This window comes from Lissotriton vulgaris, chromosome 2_1 (assembly GCF_964263255.1).
Source record: "Lissotriton vulgaris chromosome 2_1, aLisVul1.2, whole genome shotgun sequence".
In the NCBI taxonomy this organism is placed as follows: domain Eukaryota; kingdom Metazoa; phylum Chordata; class Amphibia; order Caudata; family Salamandridae; genus Lissotriton; species Lissotriton vulgaris.
In genome coordinates this window covers 592,838,198-592,863,432 of record NC_141687.1, presented here as the reverse complement: position 1 = coordinate 592,863,432, position 25,235 = coordinate 592,838,198, and the positions used below count along the sequence as shown (strand labels likewise).

The following is a 25,235-nucleotide window of genomic DNA, read 5'->3' as shown; positions in this document are numbered from 1 at the left end:
CCCCATGATGAAGCATGTCACCACTAGGGTGAGTGAGGGTTCTTCCTAACCAAATATGAGTTATTGTTTCCCCCTTTTTTGTATGTGTTTCACTCCTTTCTCCATTTCCTGTTCCAATATTGCCTCGTCACTATTGTTGTGAGGTTGTTTTCTTTGGTGTCTCTGGCTTTATTTCTCTGACCACAGCACCGACAAGTCACTCTTTAGTTGTTTTTTGCATTTATTATTGAGGATATAGGAGTGACCTCTTGTTTATCCTCACTCTCTTGTTGTTGATATATAAGATTAATAATTAGTCAGCCTTGTTTTAAATTTGTGATGTGTACTTTTTAATACCGATAATGATTTCAACACACCTTTTTCTTTTTTTAATATTTGTTTTTAAATGACTTATGGGTCATGAGCACACAAACTTTCTTTGACTGAATTACTTACCGATTAATTAAGAGGATGACTGATAAACAAGTAAATAAGCAAGTGAGTGAATGAATTGGAGTGTGTGAGAGTGATTGAGTGACCAAGCGAGGGAGTGAGCGACTTGGGGCTTCCATTGAGTTGATCAGGTCAATCATTAGTGATACAAAAACTAAGTAACTGCCAAATCCAATAAAAGGGTTTCAAGAAACCAGGTGAGGGTGCAAGTGCACCAATAACTACGGTAAACAGTGAGTCAGTGTTTAACAAGGGGCTACAGCAAAAGTGCAAATGACAAGATATTAGACAAAATGATGGAATTTGAATATGAGAGTGAGCATATCTGACTGAGTACGAGTGAGTAAATTTGCTTGAAAATTCACCATTAGCCCACTCTTTTTTCAAAATGATCTCGATGGAAGAACCCCCCAAATCCTCCCTTGAGCAGTCGGGCTTGGTCGCTACGCTTGCTCGCCACATGTCATCCATCCCAAATTTTTAAGCAGCACCACTTTCAAATGTCACCAGCCACCACTGGGTAATAGGATTTTTACGTGATTGGTCTTTACTCATAAAACCTAGTGTATTTTCGATAATTTCGCATAACAAGTGTAACGCAAAATGCCAGAAATGATGATAGATTATGCTATTTTAACTAGAATTTCTCCCGGGCCTCATGTAGACAGTGCAGTGTTCAGAGCAAACATGTTCAAATGAGATCAGTAGTGATTTATGAAGTGAACAGAGTTTGCCATAATATTTATGAAGAAGTTGCGAAACTGGATAAAGGAGGAGAGAGTCCAAATTGCATATAATTTTGCATTTGATAGGTCTGAAAAAAGATCCTGAGATTCTAGTTTGACCACTTGACCACTTGCATATGGAGGACAGTTCGACCCCAGCAGAATAAGCCTCGAGTCATAATCAGGACTTGGGTAGAATTGGAACAAAATTGGTAATGTAACCAAACAGTCACCATCCATGCTAAAATCAAAATGAGATTTAATTTAGAATCTAGCATGGACATGTATGGTTATGCATCCGCATTTCTTTGATTCGACTTGGCATAACGAGTTCTGATTAATATATACATTTGGCCATTTGATGCCTATCTACGTCACCAGCATTTTATGCATTCGTGCCATATGTATAGAACCTGATATCTAAACATTGTTTTTGCTTCTCCAGTGTTTCTCAATCTCGCTTAGATATTTTCGTTAAAGGCATATTGGTAAACAAAATGTATATGAGATTTAAAATACTAGTTTTCTGAATGTGTGAAACACAGCAATGAAGAGGAATCATTGTTCATTGCTATATTACAATGGGCTTTGTTATAGTCACTTCGGTCCTCAGGTTTTTTGGTTAAACAATACTCTTGACAGTGACTTCCTGTTAAAGTCTTTCCACCTTCTTGGAGATTTCAGCACAGACTGCCTTGAGGTGATCTTCACTGAAAAGGAGCTAGGTTAAAGAAAGTTTCTATGTTTAAAGGAAACTTTTTTACAAGGGCCATATCCTAAATGTATTTATTTCTTTATATGTTATTTATCGTACATTTTCTATAGTGTTGTTAGACCGAGAGGTATCCCCGCGCTACACGCTAATGTAAACTTTGGAGTCAGAGGTATGTGGTTACAATGAAATATATCTTGGGGATGGGAGTAGCTGAGATAACAGTTAGCAAACATTGAGCATATTTGTTATGGCAAAGTATGTGGAACGAAACCTGGCCTATTACGACTCAATACGACAACTTCAACAGCTAAAGACAAACTGAATTGTTTATTCCAATCCCGCTTAGAAGACCAACAGCAATAATCAGAAGATTATTTTGTTTTCATAACATTTCTCATACTCTTCCTTTGGCACCAATGAACCTTTGTGCTAATGAACAAAGTTACTATATAGGGTACATATTTTACTATTCGCTTTACATCACTTCATTTTTTCCATCTGTTTGTGGCAATTAGCTAATCTATTTTAGACATCTCTTCTAACTTTATTTGTTTATGAATGGTTGATCTATGAAATCTCCCCTTGACATGCCACCATAGGATATCCTGAAGTGTAAGTCCAGTAGTGTGGTCTCCCAAATCAAGTGTTTAGGCAAATAACATTATACTATTTTGCTTGTCTCTATGGAGTCTTCAAAGAAGGGGTGTTGTGAAAGCTGTCCTAGCGTGTACAAAAATCTCGTCCATCGGTATCCTGCAGGGAAGATTTTTAGATATCTTGTGTCCGATTCACTGCATATTACAAACTTGTAATTTACCTATGATTCACATACAATAATGAGTATGTGTCTTTTTATGCCTGCCACATGGTAAACATCGTATTCCATCATCCAGCGCCCCCCACCACTCCCAGAGCAAGTCGTTGTTATGATTGGCAAGGTAATGGTATGCGTTGTTACAACGCGGCCATTGTAACATCCTCGTTGTAAATACATGCGGGGAAAAGCATGCGGAATAGTGGCATATTCCTGTCACACAATTTGAAAAATAAATTCCTGCCTTTATGTTCGTTCCAAAGGAGAGCTTAACCTGTCCTTTCAGAAAAGATACTGAGACATCAGGAGAGAGTCTGATGCCTCACATATCTACACTAAGGGCCCAATTACCACATTTGGCAGTGCGAGGGCAGACGGCTCACCTTGCCTTGCACTGTTAAGAGTTGTTGCCGCCTGCCGCCAGATTCAACTTAAAAGTGGTCTGATGGGCGTGCGGCATAACAGTTTCCGCTGTGGTGCCTCTTTCAAAGGCGGTGGTGCCTTTGTAATAGGCATTGGAATGGTAATGCCACGCAAGGTTTCTGCACAGCATGGTTTCAAAAGTGAAAGCTGCTGTCCCCCTGTGTGCATCCACATGTGGAGGAGACACAGGGAGTTGCTTCCTCTCCGCCACAGTGCACATGGAGTCAGAACCTCCATGACACCACCGCCAGAGAGGAAAGTTGTAATATGCTTTGTGGGAACAGGCGAGCCCACCAAGCATATTGTGGCCTTAGAACGGCGCTGCCACATCCAGGGAACAGAGGTTCCCTGTCAGCGTAGGCGGTCCCATGTCAGCCGACCACCCAAGTCATAATGGACCGCAACCGCAGCGCATCCACGAGTCTGCTCCGACTGCCAGAATCGATATTGGCCCCTTAGGATCTGCAGCCATTTTAGAGTTCTCCTGCCATCATAAAGGTCAAAAAAGAAGCAAGATGGCAGATGACTAATGTAATTTACATATAAAGAAAGAACATCATATTCTTATTTGCTGAATTCTCTTACATCATGTATGTATAGGCATTTATATAGCGCACTACTTACCCGTAGGGTCCCAAGGCGCTTCGACCGCTGCAAAACCCTTCCTGGCTTCCCTGATAGATGGTCCCTTTTTTTTAATGGGTATCTCCAGGGTGAGACCAGGCATCCCCGGCGGTCTGGTGGGGCCGTTAGTGAAGATGAGGCAAGCTAATGCCCAGAGTTGCCGAGTGTGAACGCTGATCAGAGTGGGCACTGAGGCGAGAGAATTATCGAGTCCGCTGACCCCGGTCCAGAAACCTGCCGCGCCGGGAATCGAACCCTGGTCCCGGAAAAGCCTTCTCTTTTGGAAGTTAAGAATTTCCAATACATTCCAATGAACAAAAAATATCTCACCTTATAAAGCGAAAAGCATTTAGGGAAAAGGAAATATAAAGATATGAAGAGAAAGAGAACGAAAGATTGCGGGTGAGAGAGTGGAAAAAAGAGAAATGCAAGTGATAAGTAAAATAAAGAGGAACAAATGGAGGGAAAACATATTCTTGGCAAGTAAAGGGGAAGTTAAACAGATATATATATATATAAGAGGGAAAATGAAGGAATACAAACATTGACTTTGTAGTTTTATGGTTCTGTGTTTACCTATGACACAGAATGGTTTTCTGGCAAACCGGAGACGGCCCTGCCAACCTCTGTACCGGCAGCAGCAACCGGCGGCCCACACCCGGATGATGTACTCCATGCCGAAGACTACGATCATGACATACTCCTGTAGAAAAACAGAGAGACAAAAAAAAGACACAAGGAAGGTTAGAAAAGTTATAGAGATTTGAAAAAACAACGTATTATTGGTTAGTTGAGCATAGAATGCGTCAGTTCCGGGATATAAACAAATAAGTATATGTGGATTCCTGCATACAAGATCTACATTATGGGTTTACAAGTAAATCTGAATGGTAGAGAGTAGCAACGTTTGTGTCTCGATAGAGACCAGCTGGCAGTAAATTCTAGGTTTTAAGGCACATGCAGGGAAGGACTCCACATGCTTGCTGCTTTCGGAATTCCATTTTTTTTTTGGTTGCCGGATGTTCATATTATTATTATGTTTCTGCTGAAGTAAAAGTTAATTTTCCCCCATACAGTTTCTGAAGTTGTGGTTTACGGCTATGAAGACAAGAAAGATTTGGTAATGGCTCTGGTCATGAGACCCCAGCATAGGCACACTAGGATTGCTTCAATTTTGCAGCTTGTAATTGAATTTTGATGGGGAGGTGTCATTGCACTATATTTTGGCGAGCACCTGCATTTGGAATGCTCAGGAAATTGTCATAGTAAACCCTAGAAAGGATTACCACCTACTCTACTGCAAGAGGGCACTCGTGGGGATGTACTGACTATGTAGTTTAAAGAGCTGTACCCTTTTCACTTTATTGTAATGATAGCCTCAGACAGAATTTTTGGTCGAAAATAAAGCTCGACAGCAGAGGTAAAGGAGAAAGTAGGGGCATGAGCTTGACTGCCATACATGAAAGTAGGGGCATGAGCTTGACAGCAGTATAAACCTATGTGAACCCACGGTCACATTTCTTGCATCTGCTGCTGAAGTAACTATAGCGTGAGGATCGGCTCAGATTCATTCAATTCAGGTATTTATGTTCTGGGAGCGAGAACGCTCCGCGTATTTCCGCTGCTGAACAAATTGCATAGATCGATTACTGTATATTGAATACTAAATCGGGTGGTGGCCTCTTATATTTTTAGTTAAACAACAAGGGGCGGTGATGGACAGAGTTTCTGAATTAAGCAGAATACTCTCACCCAGTCAAGAGATCACGGCTTGATCCAACACCGTTTTTAGCTCACTGCACCATTCCAGCTCAGAACCTGGCTATATGCAAATTAGTCTGTCCCTGGCCCAGTGCATCATGGGAACAGGGCAGACCAAACTACCAAGCCAATTCTTTCACTGGGAAGGAAACAAGCTTCCACAAACATAGGTGACCTTACGGTAACTTTTATCCCCTGCGGTGCAAATCAATCTACCTGCCTGGGACACCTTTTGGCTCCCAAAGGGTAAAAAGTAAAGCACTTAGTGATCTGAAAAACCCAATTCAATAAACGGATATGTAGTGTAATCAAAATTCGTTCTGTTTGACTATCTACAACACAGGTTATTCCACAGAAAAACGCTAATCATTTAACCAGCTGCGGCGCTAGGCAACGAGTCTTCGATCTGGGCGCTTATATGAACAAGGTAAAAATATTTTATTCCTGTACTATCTACTCATGGATTATCTGTAAACAACTTTAGAAATGTATCCTTGTCCTAGTTTGTTAATTTCTATAGGACAATATTTCAAACAAGCTTACAACAATAACATTGGGTGTCAGTAACAAGGTTCTCCTGGGTGAAAACATACATCACTAAGTTAATACAGATGATGACAGATATGATACGTACGATATCGTAATGATATAGTATTGATGTTATCTATGATATGCCCTGCACGAGATTGGGGCACATCATAAACTCGATGATTTTTGTTTATCTTTCTTCACAGAATGTACTTCTAAAATGTAAACTCACTGTGTAACTATTTGTTGAAATATGAAAATTCACAATATGTATCGAATTTGTCATTTCACAGCTGTTATGATTGTGTCTACATTAACAGTTATTTCTAGATATAACTTTCATTTTCTAATAGTTGAGAGCTTTTGGGTGTTATATATATCAAATAGATAATGTAATGTAATGATGTCTTTGTAAAGCGCATTAATCACCCCACATGGGGTATCTCCGCGCTGTAGACCGCTGGGGAGCCCGTCCTGACTTTCCCTGTGAGATGGTCCCTACTGGGTATCTCCAAGGTGAAACCAGGCATCCCCGGCGTATGTGGGGGGCCGTTGTGGAGATGAGGCAAGCTAATGCCCAGAGTTGCCGAGTGTGATCCATGGTTAGAGTAGGCACAGAGGCGAGATTTATCGAGTCCGCTGACCCTGGTCCACGACCCTGCCGCGTCGGGAATTGAACCCTGGTCCCGGGCCGTCCTCTGCTTCCGGGTCTGCCGCCTCTTCCCTTCAATGGGTTGAGACAGTATTTTTAATTATTAATCTGTTATCGTTTTTAGGGTACTCAAGATATGAAATCCATTTCCTGAGGATGGTCTCCTACACGAAAGAATAGAGACCGAAACGTTGACTGTGGCTTTATCTACCATTGAATGCATAATTGATTTTGTTATAGGTAGAAAAGCTTGACCAATTGATGTAGTAAGGGCTGTATAGATTATTGTATTTACCCTTTTACGTCATTGTTGTTTATCATGTACCCACCAACATTTTAACTTGATTTGAAAAAAGATTAAATATATACTTTTTTTCTATATACACCCGTCTTTTAATCCCTTTTTGCTCTCTCCCTTTACTGATCACTAGTAAGTGACAGTTTTGAATTCACATAATATCTGTCGTTGCATAACCAGCATTAGTGGGTTCAAATTAGTAAGCCTACATGATTTCATTCTCTAAGTGACTTTAAAACTCTTTTGTTTACTGAAATCCCTTGAAGGTACCTTCACCTTATCATACTTTTTGCCCAAACCCTCAAGGGTATACTGGGTTGCCCACTATCAATTACCATAAGTGTAGGATAGCACTCAGCAGTGGCATGACTCAGTTACTTACCGGTAATGTTCATTACTCCGAGCCATAGTCTCCCTCGTCACAGTAACATAGGAGCACCCAGTGATCCAGACAGAGCATTCACCCAATCCAAAAAAGGTCCTCACCCAAGATGGTCGCCCAGCAGGAAGTACCTGCCAGCTGACCTATAAGGGTGGGACCTATACAGGAAACATCCTGAAAGATAAAGCAAAATCCATTGTTCGTCCACCCACCACAAGGGCGAGCGGGAGGGAATAAGACTGTGACGAGGGAGATTATGACACGGAGTAATGAACATTACCGGTAAGTAACCGAGTCATTACCTACCTCGTCCGTCTCCCTCGTCACAGTAACATAGGAGCGTATACCCAAGTGAAAGAAGAACAAGGAACAGACATCAAGATGCCAGAAAAATACAAATTTTAATCAATGCAGACAAGAAACACAATCAGTGAACAACAGCAAGGACAGCGGAACCAAAATCCCCAGAAAAAACCTCCCTCGTCCTCAACCGATAATGGGAAACAAAGGTGTGAGGGGAGGACCAGGTAGCCGCAGCACAAAGATCCTTAAAGCGACCCTGAACAACCGGGGAAGGGACACACCCGAATGGCGGTAGGCCAGGGAGACAGTGGAACGCACCCAACGGAAAAGAGTGGCCGTGTTAGGACGATGACCCGGCCGGGCAACACCAAAGGTAACAAACAAAAAATCCACCTGACGAAAGGAGGCAGTGCGCTCCAGGTAGATCACCAGAGCCCTGGTGAAATCCAGGGAATGGAGCCGAATTTCCTCAGCAGTGGAAGAGGGAGGGCAAAAGGCAGGCAGGACAATATCCTGAGACAAATGAAAAGTTGACGGAACCTTGGGAAGAAAAGCCGGGTCAGGATGGAGGACCACTTTGTCAGGAAAAAAACGCAAGAAGGGAGGATGACAAAGCAAGGCCCCAAGTTCCCCCAAACGACGTCCAGAAGTAATGGCCACCAGAAAGCAAACCTTCAGGGTCAGAAACTCCAGAGAGACCGAAGTCAGAGGCACAAAGGGAAAATTCTGTAAGGCATGAAAGACCAAGGAAGATCCCAGGGAGGGACAGGAGCAGCAACGACAGGCCGCCGAAGAAAGAAACTGTGCAGAAGGCGCAAAGCCAAGTCCTCAAAGGGAACGAGAGAGGACCCACAAAGAGCCTTGATGGCGGACCACTGGCTGCGGAGTGTAGGGACAGACAGACCAAGCAAAAACCCATCCCGAGGAACTCAAGAAAAGAACCCCCTTCACATAAATCAGGGAGAAAACCCCGGGAAGAACACCAAACATAGAAATTCCGCCAGTGGCGCTCGTAGATCTTAAGGGTACTGCCTTTATGAGAATTCTGGATAGACAGTGCCACAGCAGAGGAACACCCCAGGGAGACTAGCCTTCGCCTTTCAATTTCCAAACCCCCAACGCCAACTGGGCGAGAGCCTGACGAGACGGATGAGGAAAGCGGAGAGGAGCAGGAGACAGCGAGGACCGCCAAGGAGGAGCAACCGCCAGACGCAGAAGGAGGGGATACCAAGACTGGCCAGGCCCAAGGGGAGCCACCAAAAGTACTAACACCCTCTCCAACCTGATCCTTGTTAGAACCCTGCTGAGAAGGGTAAAAGGAGGAAAGGCATAAAGAAGACCTTGGGGCCAAGGGAAACTCAGGGCATCCACGCCTCTCGCATCCACGCAAGGCAGAAGGGCACAGAACCTCAGCAGAAGAGCATCCTCAGCGGACGCAAAGAGATCCAACCAGGGCCTCCCAAACTTCTCCGACAGTTCCCGAAAAACCAGAGGAGACAGGGACAGAGAGACAGAAGAGGGAAGAAGGTGACTCAGCTGATCCGCACGCCATTCTCTCTCCCCGGCAGATAGATAGCCGTCAGACCCAGCAGATTGTACTCCGCCCAAGACCCAATCTGATTCACCAGGAGAGCCAAAAGAGGAGAGTGAGTTCCCTCCAAATGGTTCAAGTAGGCACAAGCCACCTGATTGTCCGTCCTGACCTGAACCCCCAAGTCTCGCAGGTGAGGAGCAAAGTGTACAAGAGCCTTGAAAACAGCAGCCAGTTCTTTCCAGTTCGAGGACATCCAAGTCTCCACGGGGGACCAAGCACCCTGGGCAGAGAGAGACCCGAGGGTGGCCCCCAACCCCAAGGGCTGGCATTGGTGGTCAGGGTACAGGGGGGGATCCAGGGGAACACCCCTCGCCAGGTTTCCTGGCACCAACCACCACTGCAGCAGGAGAAACACGGCAGGAGTCACAGGAACACAGGCCTCCTAGTCCAGGGACATCGGATCCCAGTAGGCCAGATCGTGATACACTAGATGGTAGAGGTGTCTGCGAGCCCAAGGGACCAGGAAGAGAGAGGTAGACATGTCCCCCTGAACCCACAACCAGGTCCGTGCGGAGGCTGAAGAGCTCAACAGGAGGGAGGCCAGATGAGACCGGAGACTGAGCTGGCGATCTGGAGGCAGAAACATCAACCCCAACCAGGGGTTGAAGAGAGCACCAATGAACTGAAGCTCCTGGGATGGGACAAGGTGGGACTTGCTGACATTCACCAGGAACCCATGAGACTCCAGGCAAAGCCGGACCAGCGTCACCTCCTCCAGGGCCTTAAGAAAAGACGAGGAAGAAATTAACCAATCGTCCAGGTAAGGAAACAACAGCACCCCCTGAGCATGCAGAAGACCCACCAGGGGAGCCAGGACCTTAGTAAAAACCCGAGGTGCAGAAGCCAACCCAAAGGGAAGTACACAAAACTGGAAGTGTTGACCCAGGGCAAAGAATCTCAAACAACGCTGGGAGAGAGGATGCCCAGGAATGTGGTAATAAGTACCCAAAGGTCCAGGGAGGACAGGGAGGCCCCAGAGGTGACATGAGGCAGGATCCGTTGCAAACTCACCATTTTGAACCTCTGGTAAGGCACATAGAGATTCACGGTCTTGGGGTCCAGGATGGGGCGGAAGTCTCCAGACGGCTTCGGCACCAGAAACATCAGGGAGTAGCAACTCAGAGGTGGCCGCAGAGGAGTCAGGAGTTTACGATCCTCCACCAATTTCTTAAGGAGATCCTCAAGCCGAGACCCAAACAACTTGGAACCATCAAAGGGCAAATGGGAGAGAAGGGCCTTCTGTGAAGCATCCACCTTCCAGGAGCGCAACCAAATATTCTGGCGAGCAGAAATAATGGAGCCAGAAATGGCAGCAGCAACAGACAGAGTCAAAAGAGATGTCCGATAACAAACGAACCTGCTGTTCCATAAGGGACAGACGGGGATTAACATCATCCCCCTCATGGAGGGCCACTGGCAGGACCTGAAAATCATGGAGCAGCGGCTGTACAACATATGAGGCATAGGCCCCCGCCCGGCTTGAAAAGTTAGCAGCGGAGTCGGCCCGCCTAGCAGCACCGTCCACCTTCTTATCCACTGGGTCACTAGGCGAGGAGTCCTCAGAAATTATAGAACCACTGGAAGCCAGACCCACCATGAGAGAATCCAACTTAACACTAGGAGGAAACTCGGACAGAAAGTCCTGGAGAGGATATTTCTTAGCGAGGAACTGTGGGAAACCAGCTTTTTCAACATCAGCCCACTCACGAGACAGAAGAACCCTGACCGCCTTGTGAACAGAAGGGCGTCAGGCGCCCAGTACTGGGAGAAATAATCATCATCCTCAGCCAGGGGAGCAACAGAAAGGAAAGACAAATTATCTTTCAAGTGCGTCAGTACCTCTTTCAACTCAGTGCCCTTAACAAAACGGTCATGCTGCTCATCATCTGAGCCATCAGAATCAGGGACAGGCAGAAAAGAATCAGCAGGTAGCAAAGGCACCGGCGCATCACGAGCCCCCAAGGCAGAAGACACAGCCTTATCAATCATGGACTGGAGCACGTCAAGGTCCACACCCACTGGGTGCTGAGCAACAGGATCAGAATCTGAGCCAGAAGACCGGCGAGGACGCTTTCCAGAGTGTTTCCCCTCCTTCTTGAAATAAACACACCAGAAGAAAGAGGGGAAAACCTTAAATAGGGAGGGAACACCGTTGCCCAGCAACCGGCCCCACCGCCTTAGCCTACAAAGTGTCACAGAAACCGCCCCGCGAGGACGCCAGGAGCAGAAGACCAAGGGGAGCAGGTAAGCCAAACCCACACACAACCAAGAGGCCGCACAGCCGCACCCCAGGCGTTCAGCGCGTGGAATCGGCAAAAGCTGACATAAAGAACAACGCCGCGCCCAGCGTCCAGCGGGGGAGCTGGTATACAAAGAGAATACCGCAGCGCCGAGCAAGGGAGCGGCCAAATTTTTTTAAAAAATACCGCTGCACCCAGCGCCCAGTGCGGGACCAGCGGAATGTGTAAAAAAAGAAAATAAGAATACTGCCGTACCCAGCGCGGGAGCAGCCCTCGCAACAACACAGCATACCGCTGCACCCAGCGCTCAGCGGGGGAGTAGCAGCAAACACAAAAGTGAAGAAGGCAACTGCTCCCCTCGCTCAGCGCGGGAGCGGATCCAGCAATTACAAAAAACGGGGACGCTATAATAAAAAAAAAAATGAAGTAAATACATACCGAGCCGGTTGACATCGAAACCTGCTCGCAATTCGTAAGATAATGGTGTTCCAGCCGCAACACAGAGAAAAAAACAGGATGTTTCCTGTATAGGTCCCACCCTTATAGGTCAGCTAGCAGGTACTTCCTGCCGGGCGACCATCTTGTGTGAGGACCTTTTTTGGATTGGGTGAATACTGTGTCTGGATCACTGGGTGCTCCTATGTTACTGTGACGAGGGAGACGGAGGAGGTAGGTAATGACCGCTGCCCTGATCTTTATTCTGAGATCCTTTACTAGTCCACTAGATCCATTCCACACTGGACAAGCCAGGGATGGAACTAGAGCTGGAGAAGAGAGACCAACATGCAAGGGTAAGTTCACAGGCCAAGAAAGCATGAATGGAGTGAGCTAGAGAAGCGAGATCAGCAGCTCACAGGTCAAGACAGCATGGAAGGAGGGAGCGAGAGAAGAGATGCCAGCTGCAAGGGTAAGCTCACAGACCAAAACAGCTAGAAAGGAGTGAGCTAGAGAAGTGAGATCAGCTGCAAGGTTAAGCTCACTGGCCAAGACAACATGAAAGGAGTAAGCTAGAGAAGAGAGACCAGCCGCAAGGGTAGGCTCACAGGCCAAGACAACATGAAAGGAGTGAGCTAGAGAAGAGAGACCAGCTGCAAGGGTAAGCTCACAGGCCACGACAGCATGAAGGAGTGAGCTAGAGAAGAGAGACCAGCTGCAAGGGTAAGCTCACAGGCCAAGACAGCATGAAAGAAGGGGTGTGGCGCAGCAACAAATTGGGAGAGTGCACATGGGAGAGGTGGGGCGCAGCAGCCAGAGCGGCTGCCTCCGGAGCGTGGGGCTCACGATTTGATCCCTGGGGTGGCTGCAGCCTATCGTAGCATCATGTGACTATGTGTAATAGCTCACTTAATCTCCCCGATGACCCCCAGTGCGTTGAAACCTTAAGGGGTGATATGTTCGCGCTTTACAAATATGGATTAATATGGAGAGCTGGCTCAGCAGATCCTGCAGTATTGTAATATATAAATGCCTCCGAACTCTACAGCCTATTTGACATTTTTTTTCAATTTGTAAAGTAAAGAGCAACATTCAGCCCCATTTTTGCAAACCATCCTCTGGGAGCTTCAGAGGGATGAACTCCTATAAAGCCTCTATAGGGTGGATTCTCTATCCTCCTCAAAGGAGGTTTTCTGGCTCCACTGATTTCAAGGGGAGAGGAAGCATTTATGAGTAGCGACACGTTTGCTTGTTTTGTTACAGATAGCTTTGAGATATCTAGCACTGAAATCTTCTTAACCTGTTCATTCAGTGTAGGATTTCTGGTGCAGATGATGTCCTTAGGTTGTTCTGGTGTACTGTGGTACCCAAGCTATCAGTTATGATTTTCAGTAGCTCCATAACAGGGCTAACAAACATGGCGAAGGGAGCAGAACGCTGTGGGGCAATGTTTCGAGCCAGCATAGAAGTAGATTTTTTGTCCTTAATCTTGACTAGCTGGGGAAAGTTATGGGAATAAAAAATCTAGTACATTCTACAGCAATTGCCTAAGTGACCCATTGTTGAACTGAGTAAGACCCAATGCTCTATAGATACGAAATCCATTTAGAAATCAGGCAGAGGTACGAGGAAGGTGTCACCAATTCCATCTTAGAGAAACCAAACGTCCAAAATTCTCACCCCGCCGCCTAAAGCATTGGTTTGGCATATAGGGCAAGCAGGCAGGGCCCAAAGGGCTGTTGTGACAGGTCAGTGCGTGGGACGTTTTTCCTGTGTTTGTGGACCTGTTTTATGGTCTGGTGGGCTGTTTTTTTACTGATGGTTTCCCTGATATTACTATAAACTTTGGTTGCAGAAAAAGAGAACGCCTGTAGTTTTGCATACCGTGCAAAAATACTATTGACAGTGTCTTTACAAGTTCGATTTTGCCCCGATTTGGACAATATGGCCCACTTTTCCAGGTATTGGGGTCTCTAATGGGGGGCCACATATTGTGTTTCAGGCCTATTAACATGTCCCAGTCCCACCCTGTGCACCTAGATTGGGAGAGTAACCAATATCCTAAACTGTTGTGAGTATAATGTAATAATATGCTGATTCCCTGCTGAGCATCAAGGGCCCTTCATCAACCAGAAAGCTGATGAACAGTCTTCATTTGCTGGCCCATCCGGGAGTGAGTGCACATATATTTCCTCGGAATGTGAAGAGATGCAAGCTACTAATGTTGGTAAAGCCTACGGAGTGGGCGGTTTGTGCTGAGGGGGTACCTATTCAAAGAGGCTGTCTTGGTATTTGGGACTGCAGTGTGATAGCCCTTGGCAATGGAGGGGCAAGAGGGTGTACCAGCAGCTTGTGTATCTAGTGGCCATAGTGTTGACTATTTCTTCTAAGCCAGTGGTTCCCAACGTGTGATTCGGGTACCTCAGGGGGTCTGCGACTACTTAGAAAATGAAAAGCTAAAGATTAAATTAGTATCCTCAAATTGGTTTGTGGGAGCAGTGCAAGGGAATCAAACAGAATATAGTATGGATGATGAGTGTCCTCAATTGAATATAGAAAAGCTCAAACCTTCATATTGAAATTAAAATTGAGATTTTTTTCAAATGTATATGTGTTTGCAAAACATATGTAATCATTTGTGTATTTGTTTGAATGAGTTTTTTTCTGCATTTTTTGTTTATTGTTTTGCCGTTCAAATCATCAACAATGCTTAGGCTGGGACCCTCATCTAGCAGTCATGACTCAGTGGGGGGTCCCCGGATTCCAATAATGATTCAAGGGCAGGGGGGCCCGGGTTCCAGTAATGATTAATTGAGGGTCCCAAAAAGTCAAAAGGTTGAGAACCACTGTGGTATGGAGTTAAAGTCAGTGCAAGTGTGGTCTTGGGTTAGAGGGGCTGGCACAGCATGACTAAGCCAGAACAGACAGGATTGAGATCCAGTACTACCTGCACATTTCAATACTGTCCTATATTAAACCCAATTAAATAGCACTCACCGCGAGGAAACCGCCTTTAGAACGAAGGCTGAATCACGTATTCCTTTACAATGAAGGCTTTATCAAACATGCGTCTTTATGACGCAAGCTTTTACAACGCAGGATTTCACAAAGAATATGCATTCATCGTGCATACCTTTACAACAAATTTTGTTGCAAAGGCATGAATGGTTAAGGCATATTCATTTTATATATAAGTAAGAATAAGTCTTTAGCGTATGCTAAATAGAGGTGGCCTGAGTTGGTTAAGATGAAAACCCATTAATATGGTCTTTGCACTCGCATATTGAAATATGTTAGGACACTAAAAAGTATGTAATATTCTTCTCACAAAATACCAGTTAGTCAAGAATCTTTCCACCTAAACAAGACGTTTCCAAAATACTGATATTCCCATAGACTGTATACATGGATATGATGGCAGTGACTGGTCCCACATTAAGAACCAAAAAGGATTCCTTTTGTGTCACTCACTCTGCAGAAACACACATTAATTTATGTTTTGGATGAGTAGATAGATACCAATCACCCTTTACCCCAACGTCTCCACTCACTACCTCATATATCTCGTTTCTATTTGTGATAAAGATATCTGATAATTAAAATTAGATTTTGTTTTTTCTTTAATACATTTTAGTACACATACCCTCCCTTCATTCTACTCACACCTTCACATGACATGTACACCTCACTCTTCACGTCGGCAAAAAAGAAAAGAACTCCTGTAAAGAGCCCCCTTGAGAGACCCATTGGGAAATTGCAGCGCCAGCCCGACGAGTAGCTGCCCAATGATGAAGCATCACAACTCTTGGGGTGTGCTAGTGCCCTTACTCCCAAAAGAAGCACTCTCCTGGACTATCCTGGACTAACCAAGAGACCTAGACCCTGATAAAGGAACTTAATTTCCTAATTTATTGGTTCATTTCTCATACCAGCATCCACTTTTTCCATATTAACAGGGATCTACACATAGCTCTGGCAATGCACTTCACTCCAGCTCTGTAGCACTGCATGCTTCTCTGCTAATGTGAACAGACCACCGCTCTGCTAGTGTACCTCAACCGTTAACTCCCAGCTCCTGCCTATTAAACGACAAGCCCCACTTGCATTAGCTTCCAGGTCGAAATCTTTTGCTAACAGACAGAAAGTAATCTGATTAGGGCCTTCATAGCCCCCCTGATATTCTAAATTGCCTCTGAATATCAGGCTCTGCTTGACTTGCAGTAATTTCTTCAATCAATAATGTCATGTTTATTAAATCTGAAATAATGTGTTTACTGTGCAGTCTGCAAAAAAAATACAAATACGGAGACAGGCGCGGCTCGGCACCATGACAGCTTTTAACACCACAGGATGAGTGAGCGAGTAGTGGTGTGGGTGATCATATTACCATCTGCACTAGAAGTCAACATAAGTGTTAATTAAACTAACTAATGGAAGTGAGCAGGGTGGGACTGGCCTATAGTGCAACCTGGCAGTGCACGATGGGCTGGAATAACAGGTCAGTGAGTGGGCCATTGTTTTCCGTTTTTGGGCCTATTTTATGGTCTGCTGGGCTGGTTTTTACTGTTGATTTCCCTGCAGAGGGGAAAAAACAAGATGGACCAGGAAAGCCATAGAGGTGGGCAAGCCAACAAATTAAGAGGGAGAGTCGAACCACAGCCAAGCTAACGTTCTGGCTCGGATCTTAGAGTCCGTACACGATCGCGAGCCCTGAAAATATGTGCTATGTTAATCATACAACAAACCATGTAAAAAAGGACAACGTCTCTTCAAAATTCAAAAAAGTGTATTTCTTTAACATGTGAAAGCTTTGATAATAATAGGGCACATTTTAGCACTGTACTGAGAATTACTTATTAAAAGTGATCGCGTGTGTAACTGGTTGACTTAACTCTTATATTCGAAAGTGCTTTCCTACGTAATAATGACGAAAAATGCAGATATTTGCCTAGAATCACATGATGTTGAGCCGGCACCGACACTCAAACTTGGTTCCCAAGCTCTATAGTCTGCAGCTTTGGCCAAAACACCACATCTAGGTTTGAGGGAGTGAGGCCGAAGCCACCTGAAAGCTCGGCTTGCTATGGGCTTGAGGTCCCAACAGGACCTCGAGCTGAGCAAGGCCAACCTTCAGGCTAGAGCCTGGCTCGAGGTTTCAGTGGCTCGCCCACAGCTAGAAAGCCATTAAATAAGAAGCAAGCAAATGAGGTTGATAACAAAGCCAAAAATAGGCAGGCTCCAAGCCTCTGTAAATTCTTGGTAAACCCACAATATGTCTTCTGAAGCAACGCAGCGCAGACCCAAAAAACAGGAACTCAGCAAAAGCCAGCTATTCCCTATATTAGAGCTAAAAGATTAAAACAGACGTGGATTGTTGCCATGTAAAAAAAAAAGATGGAATAACATTTTACACAGTCTTACTGAAATGTGGGCCCTTCTTCTATCATATGAAACATAAGCAAATTGCCAGTAATATAATATACAAGAATATGGTGACACTGCCGCATGGTGTCACAATATAGAACATAAATAGCAATGAGTCATGGAAACTGGCCCCTTCATCCTGTGTTGAATATGAAAGACTGCTTTAAGGGGAGGCTAAAGGGGAGTCGGCTGGGGGCCTAGTGCCGCTCCTCCATTGATTATTACGCAGCAGAGTCAGGGGTTTGAGACAAGAGGGCACTGTTCAAATTCGCGGTTTCATCCGCGCGCGTGCGCACCTTCATGTATAACTGATGATGCTGCCTCTCTTACCGTCTCCCAGAGGGATTGGCTCAGTGTTCAGCGGCGGCGGCCGTCGGTGAGACGGAACTTTAATTGAAGTGTCTGCTCATTAGTGGAGACTTTGAGCGATGGTGATTGACGTAATCAAATTTCCTTTCTTTTTGGTTGTTACAGTTTGTTTTTAAGTTGCTTCACTTCTGGTGTCACGTTCACGCGCGGTGTATGATTTCGTCCCTAGAAGCTGACGGTGCATTCGCGCATGCGCAAGACAGCCTCACTCATTAACCACTGTGGCGCGCTGCCCAGCCTGCCGCGCGCTTCCGCTGAGTCTGCGAGTGTGGTTTTAGCGGGGTTCTGCTCCAGGTCTGTCACTGCTGAGAGCAGGAGCCACTAACAAGGCGTCCGTAGAGTGCGCCCCATGCTTCATGGCTCTGTTCGACTTGGAGGACGAGGCGAGCCTACCACCCTCTTAGGCGACGTTTAGTGCTTGCTGAATCTCTTTCTATGAGGAGCACATGACGAAAATTCAGTATTCCTGATGTATGTACATTTTTCAGCACATTCTGCTAAAGGCAAAAGATGGGAAGTGATATTGTTGTAGTGAGGGAAAAGGTTTTGCTTGAAAGATCTGCAGCAAACAACAGTATTTAATGCGGTGTATGCAGTGGCGGCTGGTGACATTTGAAAGTGGTGGGGCGTAAAATGGTAATCATACGGCACCGTAGCGAGCGAGCCCGAACCCCCTAAGGAGGGTTCGGGGGGAATTCCCCCCGAGAAAATTTTGAAAAAATCGTGGAAAAATTGTGCATTTTCAAGCAAATTTGAGAAAGCAGGAAGGTTAATAAAGCAATTGTGAAAGTGCAGGTATTACATTATTAAAGAGATGTCATATAACATAGGTAGCTGCTTATTCAGTATAACCACAGAGCTTCATAACAGGTAATAGTGCTCGAAAATTCAAATGCTTTAAACCAGGGGTCTCCAACCTTTTGTGTAGTGAGAGCTACTTCTGGTCAGTGAAAATCGTTGTGAGCTACTAAACTCTAAGCAACTTGCGCATTTTACAGAGAGGCCTCTCCCGCCCAGTTTCAATGACGTTAAGCCTATTTCTTCAGAGCCCATACTGTGGTTTGAACACAATAACACTGAAAGAAAAGACTGGGCATGTGTGCGGTTTAAGACCTTTCAATTAATAATAGCTTCAAAATCAGGACCGTAAGGTGTCAGAACACTTTACATGACACAGATTTACACAGAGACAATCAGTGAAATGTTACATAAGACAGGGGAAAAGAAGGTATAGGAGTGACAAGTCATCCATACTGGTAGGCAGGATAGTTTAAGAGTGCTTGGTCAGGAGAGACAGAAAAATAGTTTTTTTTTTTAAACCTAACTCCTAACATGGTTGGGGGATTCTAATAGGAATTGATTTCTACCCAAATGAACCTATTTTACAACAACTGGGAGAAATCATAATGGTCCACCAGCCCAGGCCAGCCAGCCTATACTTTGCAGTTTTCATGCAGCTCTTTGATAAGTTACTTGTCTACATTAGGATTTTAGCTCAAAGAGCTAGCTAGCAACAATATGCACCTTCTTTGCAGCAGGCATGTTGACTCTCTGTGCTACTTTACTGCGAGTAAAAACTTCCTTTGTATTGTAAGTTTACAAATTATACAAAGATCTCTCTCTCTCTGTTTCCAAGAAGTACATTCATCACCAAGTTTGGCATAGGTCACGCCACCATAGCTGCAGTACAGTACATGCAAGGTCTTTTAATTTGAATGTCAGCTGCCGCTGTGCTTTATCACTGGTAAGGCAAATGTTAAAGCACGGTGGCAGCCGATGTTAAAATCAAAGGTCCTTACATGCTCTGAACTGCTTTCACAGTCATGTAAAGACAAATATATAGCGCAGTGTAGTAATCAATGAAATCCTTTCAGTGATTACTTCACTGCGCTATATATTTGCCTTTGCATGACTGTGAAAGCAGTTCAGTGCAGGCAAGCACCTTGGATTTTTTGTTTTGGCTGCCACCGAGGATTTAAAGAGCGGTAGCAGCACAGTGCATGCAAGGACTTTGAATTTCAACGTCGGTGCCACTGTGCTTCATTACTGTGGGTTAAGGCAAATGTAAGCATGGTGGCAGCCGATGTTAAATCAAAGGTCCGTGCATGCTAACCAGGCCTGCTAACAGCTGTCACAGTCATAAAAAGGCAAATAAATAGCGCGGTGTAGTAATCAGTGAAAGCCTTTCACTCTTTCACTGATTACTACACTGCGCTATATATTTGCATGAATTTTAAGGTGTTCAGTGCAGGCGAGCACTTAAGTTGGCTGCCACAGTGGTAGAGTGCCTGCAAGGACCTTTGATGTTAACTTTGGCTGCCACCGCACTTTATTCCTAATGCATATGTAAAGCACAGTGGCAGCCGATGTTTAAATCAAAGGTACTTGCATGCACTTTCACAGAATAATCCGCTTTCACTGACTACTACGCGAAGGCGCAAGTGTGGTAAAGTCAGTGAAAGCAGATTAGTGCAGACAAGAATCTTAGACTTTTAACATCGACTCCCACCGCAATATCGGCCCAGTGCCTGAAAGGACTTTTAATTTTAACGATATCTGCTACTGCGCTTTATTACCTAAGGAGGCACATCTAATTCTAAAGTGCAGTGGCAGACAACGCTAAAATCATAAACCTTGCAAGCACTGAGTGCTTTTTAGCCGGCGACTCGGCTCATTCAGGGTCAGTGTCTCCTCTTACCTCAGAGCTGCTCCGGGAGGCCCAAGAGAGTGGAAGATGGTCCGAACTCGGAACCAGCCTGGAAAAGGCAGGTGGCGCGTGACTACTAGGCGGAAAGACGTCACGTTCTTCAGCCCGCCCCGCAACAGCTAAGCTCGCTAAAGCCAATCAGAGCAGCTGGTTTGTGTGAGGGCGGGCACGGGCGGAAGAGTTGTGAAAAAGGGCTGATAGTTCTTAAAGAAAATGACGGGATACAAAATAAAATTGTAAATGACGTCGCAATAATTAAATAGCAGCGCGAGCTACTATCAGAGGGTCGGCAAGCTACCGGTAGCTCGCGATCGACCTGTTGGAGACCCCTGCTTTAGACGGTGGACCAAAACATTGTTTATAGGATGTGGCCTTGCCCTCAAAATGGACCACACAATTACTACTGACATATAAACATAACTATAACAATTAACACTGCAGGCAAATTTAAATATTGCAAATCCAAATGTGTTTCCACAATACAGTTGATGCGCATTCAAATTCCACTGACCAAAAGTAACTGTTTACTAGACCTTAAGAAGTCTTGGTCATAACAAATTTTAATAATCAGAATTTTGTAGTGTAGAAAACAGTTGCTTTCTGCGCACCTTAAATGACATAGAAAGCATTGTAAATGATAAAAGCTGAAAAATGTGCTGCTGCTGGCTAGTACTGTTTTTCTGATTTGAAAGTACGTCATGGCTCGAAGTACCCATCCCTGGGCAGTGCAGTGGGGCACCTCGAGGCGATTTCAGCCTGTTATCACTCCGCATGAGATAGCCTCCCTACCTATCCTCCCCAATTCCCTCCACCGAGATAGAGGACAGATACGGCAAAGCCTTCTGAGACACCAACAGGCCACATAAATACTCTATGATGCTAATAAATGAAGTGCCCCCTTTATTAGAACATTCACGAGATGTTTATCATGGCAGACTTCTCACAAGAAACGAACGTAATAGCAATACATTCTCAGCCTTAAGTCCACAACTGAGAAAATCGGACATTTAATTCGCTTGTGCCAGCAACAAGAACGCATGTCACCCATACAGCAAAATGAATGAGAATTCAATCCACTGAACCCAATAAAGGAATGGGTCAGACTAGACTTTTGGACTGCCAAGGAATGACCACAGAACAGCGAGAATCCTAAGCATAATGTTAGAGAGGAATCTAAAACCCTGCTTTACTGTACATACTAATGTACCGGCCTCCAGTGAATACTCTTATCATAGGAAATATACAAAAGATTAGACACTATTGCATAAATAATGCACACTTAACATACCAGGAGTAATTGAATCAACACAATAAATGGAGGGCAGCCACTGGTAACAGTTAGTGATCTAAAATTGGTGGGTTGGTTGTATATGGCACTCCACTCACGACTCACCTACTCATAGAGCTTAAAATAATTGTTACAGAAGTTAGGATGCCCTTTTTTGCCGTATTACACAGAGTGAACTCGACCAGCAGGTATCAGACTCAGAGAGCTTTACATGAGCACCAGTTGCATTACAGACGGACAGGTTCATATTTTTTTTTTAGGTAGAGGGAGATTAAGTGATTTGCCCAGAATCACAAAAATTATTTGAGCCTGTTGACAGACTCGAAGATGGTTCGCCAGCTGCCAAGTCGGCCGCTCTAGCCCTTAAACCACATGATTGCAAGGCAGTAGTGGCAGCACACTGGGGCAAAGGGTGACGACACGTCACATGGCTAGAAGTCAGCAGTGGTTGAGATTAGAACATACATCGAGCACAGACCTTCCTGGGCCGAGAAGTGCTGAGGAAGTGGTTAGTGAATCACTAAGTGAAAGCACCCAAGGATGCCAGTGTTTCGCACGTACAATGAGACCTGGTTGTGCAAACAGCTTAACTGGCAGTGTTTGCACCTTGATTAATGGAAGTGTCTGCGTTCCTAAATGGGAAACCAATGAAAAAGAAGCATTGGCAAAATCATTAGATGTGGCTTTCACTGCAGCTTCCACCCATCAAGACATTCATCCGCCCATCCATGTACTTAATCACTAATGATCCATACACTCAGTCACTCTCATGCATCTATTCATCCTCCGGATTCACTCACTCACCCATCCACAATAAATGCAGAAATTCACAATTCATTCAAGAGTGCCTTGATGCTGTGCTGCTACTTTGTGAGGACTGGTTAGAGTGCTGTTGAGAGTGTCGCGTGGTAATCTGTGAGGGGCGTGAGAGGACTCCCAGAAGTTTGAGAGGGCAGCCGGTAGTGTGTGACTGACTGCCAGTCTCTGGGGATTGTGACTGTTTTTCCATTATTGTGCTACAGCAAGTCTGGGAGTGCGAGAACACTACTCTGAACAGCGGTAGAGTGTGGTTGGTAATCTGAGACTTGTCATTCAAGGACAGCGTTGCTATCAGAAACTAGTGTGTGTTTTGATGTAAATTTGCATGTAGAAATATGCAGACAACGCTAGTAGATTAGGAGAGGGTTTATTGTAAATTGAGTGGATGCATAAATGACCCCACCAGGAGAAGAAGTAGTTAGATGCTCAGCCCCGGTCTGTCAGACTCACCCGCCCTCCAGGGAACCCACATTATTGGGTAACTTGACTAGCAGGCTACCACCTAGCCTAGGGCTACTCCTTGCACCCTAACCTCCTGTGCTTCTCAGCATGTGCCTACCCCACTCTCTGCTATGATGACCAACCAACACCCACCCACCAGGAGATGGTCAGAGAGCGGGAACCCCTGGAAAGCCTGACAGCAGTTCCTACACAACATCGCAGGAGCGGCAGCTCCCCTTGTGATGTTTTAGGATCCTCCTGTGGCAGCTGTGATTCCCGCTGCACCTTTCACAACACTCCCAAACCTTGGCAGCCATTTTGTGGATCACCAGTAAAAATGCCACACCCTCCCAGCCACAGCACGAACCAATGAAGACCCAGAGACCGGTAGTGAGGAGCAGCACGACAGTGCCCCCTCCCCCCCCCCCAACAAAACCACCAGGAGATGAGTGTTTCTGTGCAGTGGCAAAATGCAAAATTATTCCCTCAGCAGAATGCAGGGTCCACTGAGACTCCTATGTCTGTAAGATATGCTTAGGCCTTGGGATGATCTATTTCTTCCTGAAGGGGATTCCTGCACAGCAGAGTCTGCAGGGCGGCCTGTGTTTTGCCTCTGTTTCCATGTGATGGTGGGTGCAAATTAGTGTATATCCTATTCCTTGGGGAGTCGTGAGGGTCTGGGACAAATGACGGCACCCTATTGAGAGTGCACTGCATCAGCTTAGTAGGATGCTCTTATCTGAGACACTCTGAACAAGTGTACAAGCACAGTGGAGGGGGTACCTGTACACAGCATCATTGCCACTTATTGCTGAGTGGCCCGAGTCCAGTGTGCTACTTATATATAACTTTATTAACTAAGTCTGAGAACACAGGGCTTTACTTGTAAATTTAAACATTTTCCTGGCCAAACGACTTTTATGCTGCAGGTGACAGTCACTATGCTCAAGTAAACAAGCACCTGATCATAAAAAGACATCAATACATCAGAGATGCGTCATGATCTGTTTAGGGTCCTACAAACGAACTCATAAGAATGATAAAAGGCCATCTTTGAAGAATTCCTACAAACTAAAGCCTCCAAGATCGACATTCATTATAATAGACTTGACTAAAGACATCCGGTATGGCTTCGGGTGAAAAAAACAACCACCACAAGCAAACATCACTCCTCGACCTTGAGATCCCTAGACAGCCTGAATTACATTCATGCGATTTATTGACTGCAATGACCCAGAACCTCTAAGCAGCATTTGTTTTGGTCCCGATCTTCCATGATACATGGGGCTGATATAGTTCCCTTTTGCATTAGATTTCATTTATTTTCTCATATGTAAGCTAGCAGCTTTCTATCACTACAAACATCACTGCTGTATTTACAAAGGCATATATACGCACCTTTTATTAATACAAATAAGTTAGTAATCTTGTTTTTAAATGTTTGAGTCTCCTGCATGCTATGGATGGCAATGGCAAATATACTTCCGATTGCTGAATATATCAGCACAAGACAGGCATCGGCAGGTTTATGCTTTACAGTGCTGGAAGTTGAAGTGCCAACGATACTAGTACGTGGCAAAAGATGGAGTGCTGAAACGTTTCGCCCCTCGACCCCAGTTAAGAGATCTGAGTTTAATCGTTCTTTTACTCACCACAGCACCAGGGGCTTGAATCCAATGTGGCACAGTGAGCAACTAGACAGCTGCATCGTAGCCACCTCCATAATTAGAAAGTACAGCAGCATTGGGCACCTCAGGGTATTATCAGAGGTTAATATACAGTACACAGACGGAGCAGGCTAGCAGCTACCTCCATGATTGAGGCCTGTTCAGTTGCAGCCATCGGATATTCATTAGCCGGGGTCAGACCGTCAGGAGCTTGTGAGAGTTTTATCACTAGATAGAAGGGGGTGCATTTGGAATTGGAACGTGTACTTCAAAGACAAGCTTGTCGACACTAACCAGAACGACGGCGACCATTTCCCTCTCAGTCCTGCCACCGAGGGAGAGCACCGGTCCGGAACTACAGAAAAGAGTTAGGGCCAGGGGTCAGAGAAAAGATGCCGCTGCAGCCTGCAAGTACTGTCAGATCTCCCACCGCAAGCGAAGCAAGGCGTGCTGAGGCCGGGGCAAGGGGTCAGGGTCAAAAGAACAACCAGTATTGCTGGGCAGCCAACTGCCTATTTATCAACGATATTTTCCCACTAAATAAAGAATCTAAAAGAGAAGCATAAAATTAGCATACCCAGGCAGGCCAGTGCA

General features: G+C 45.2%; 1 protein-coding gene across 3 annotated transcripts in view; it reads right to left on the bottom strand.

The window, feature by feature from the left end:
• Positions 1-25,235, bottom strand: part of KCNQ4 (potassium voltage-gated channel subfamily Q member 4) — a 1,014,801-nt gene that overhangs the window by 349,001 nt on the left and 640,565 nt on the right. For all 3 annotated transcript variants that reach the window (XM_086955633.1, XM_086955634.1, XM_086955635.1), the window contains exon 3: positions 4,310-4,436. In XM_086955633.1, coding sequence (XP_086811759.1) covers positions 4,310-4,436 — 127 coding nt within the window. The remainder of the gene's footprint in view (positions 1-4,309; positions 4,437-25,235) is intronic.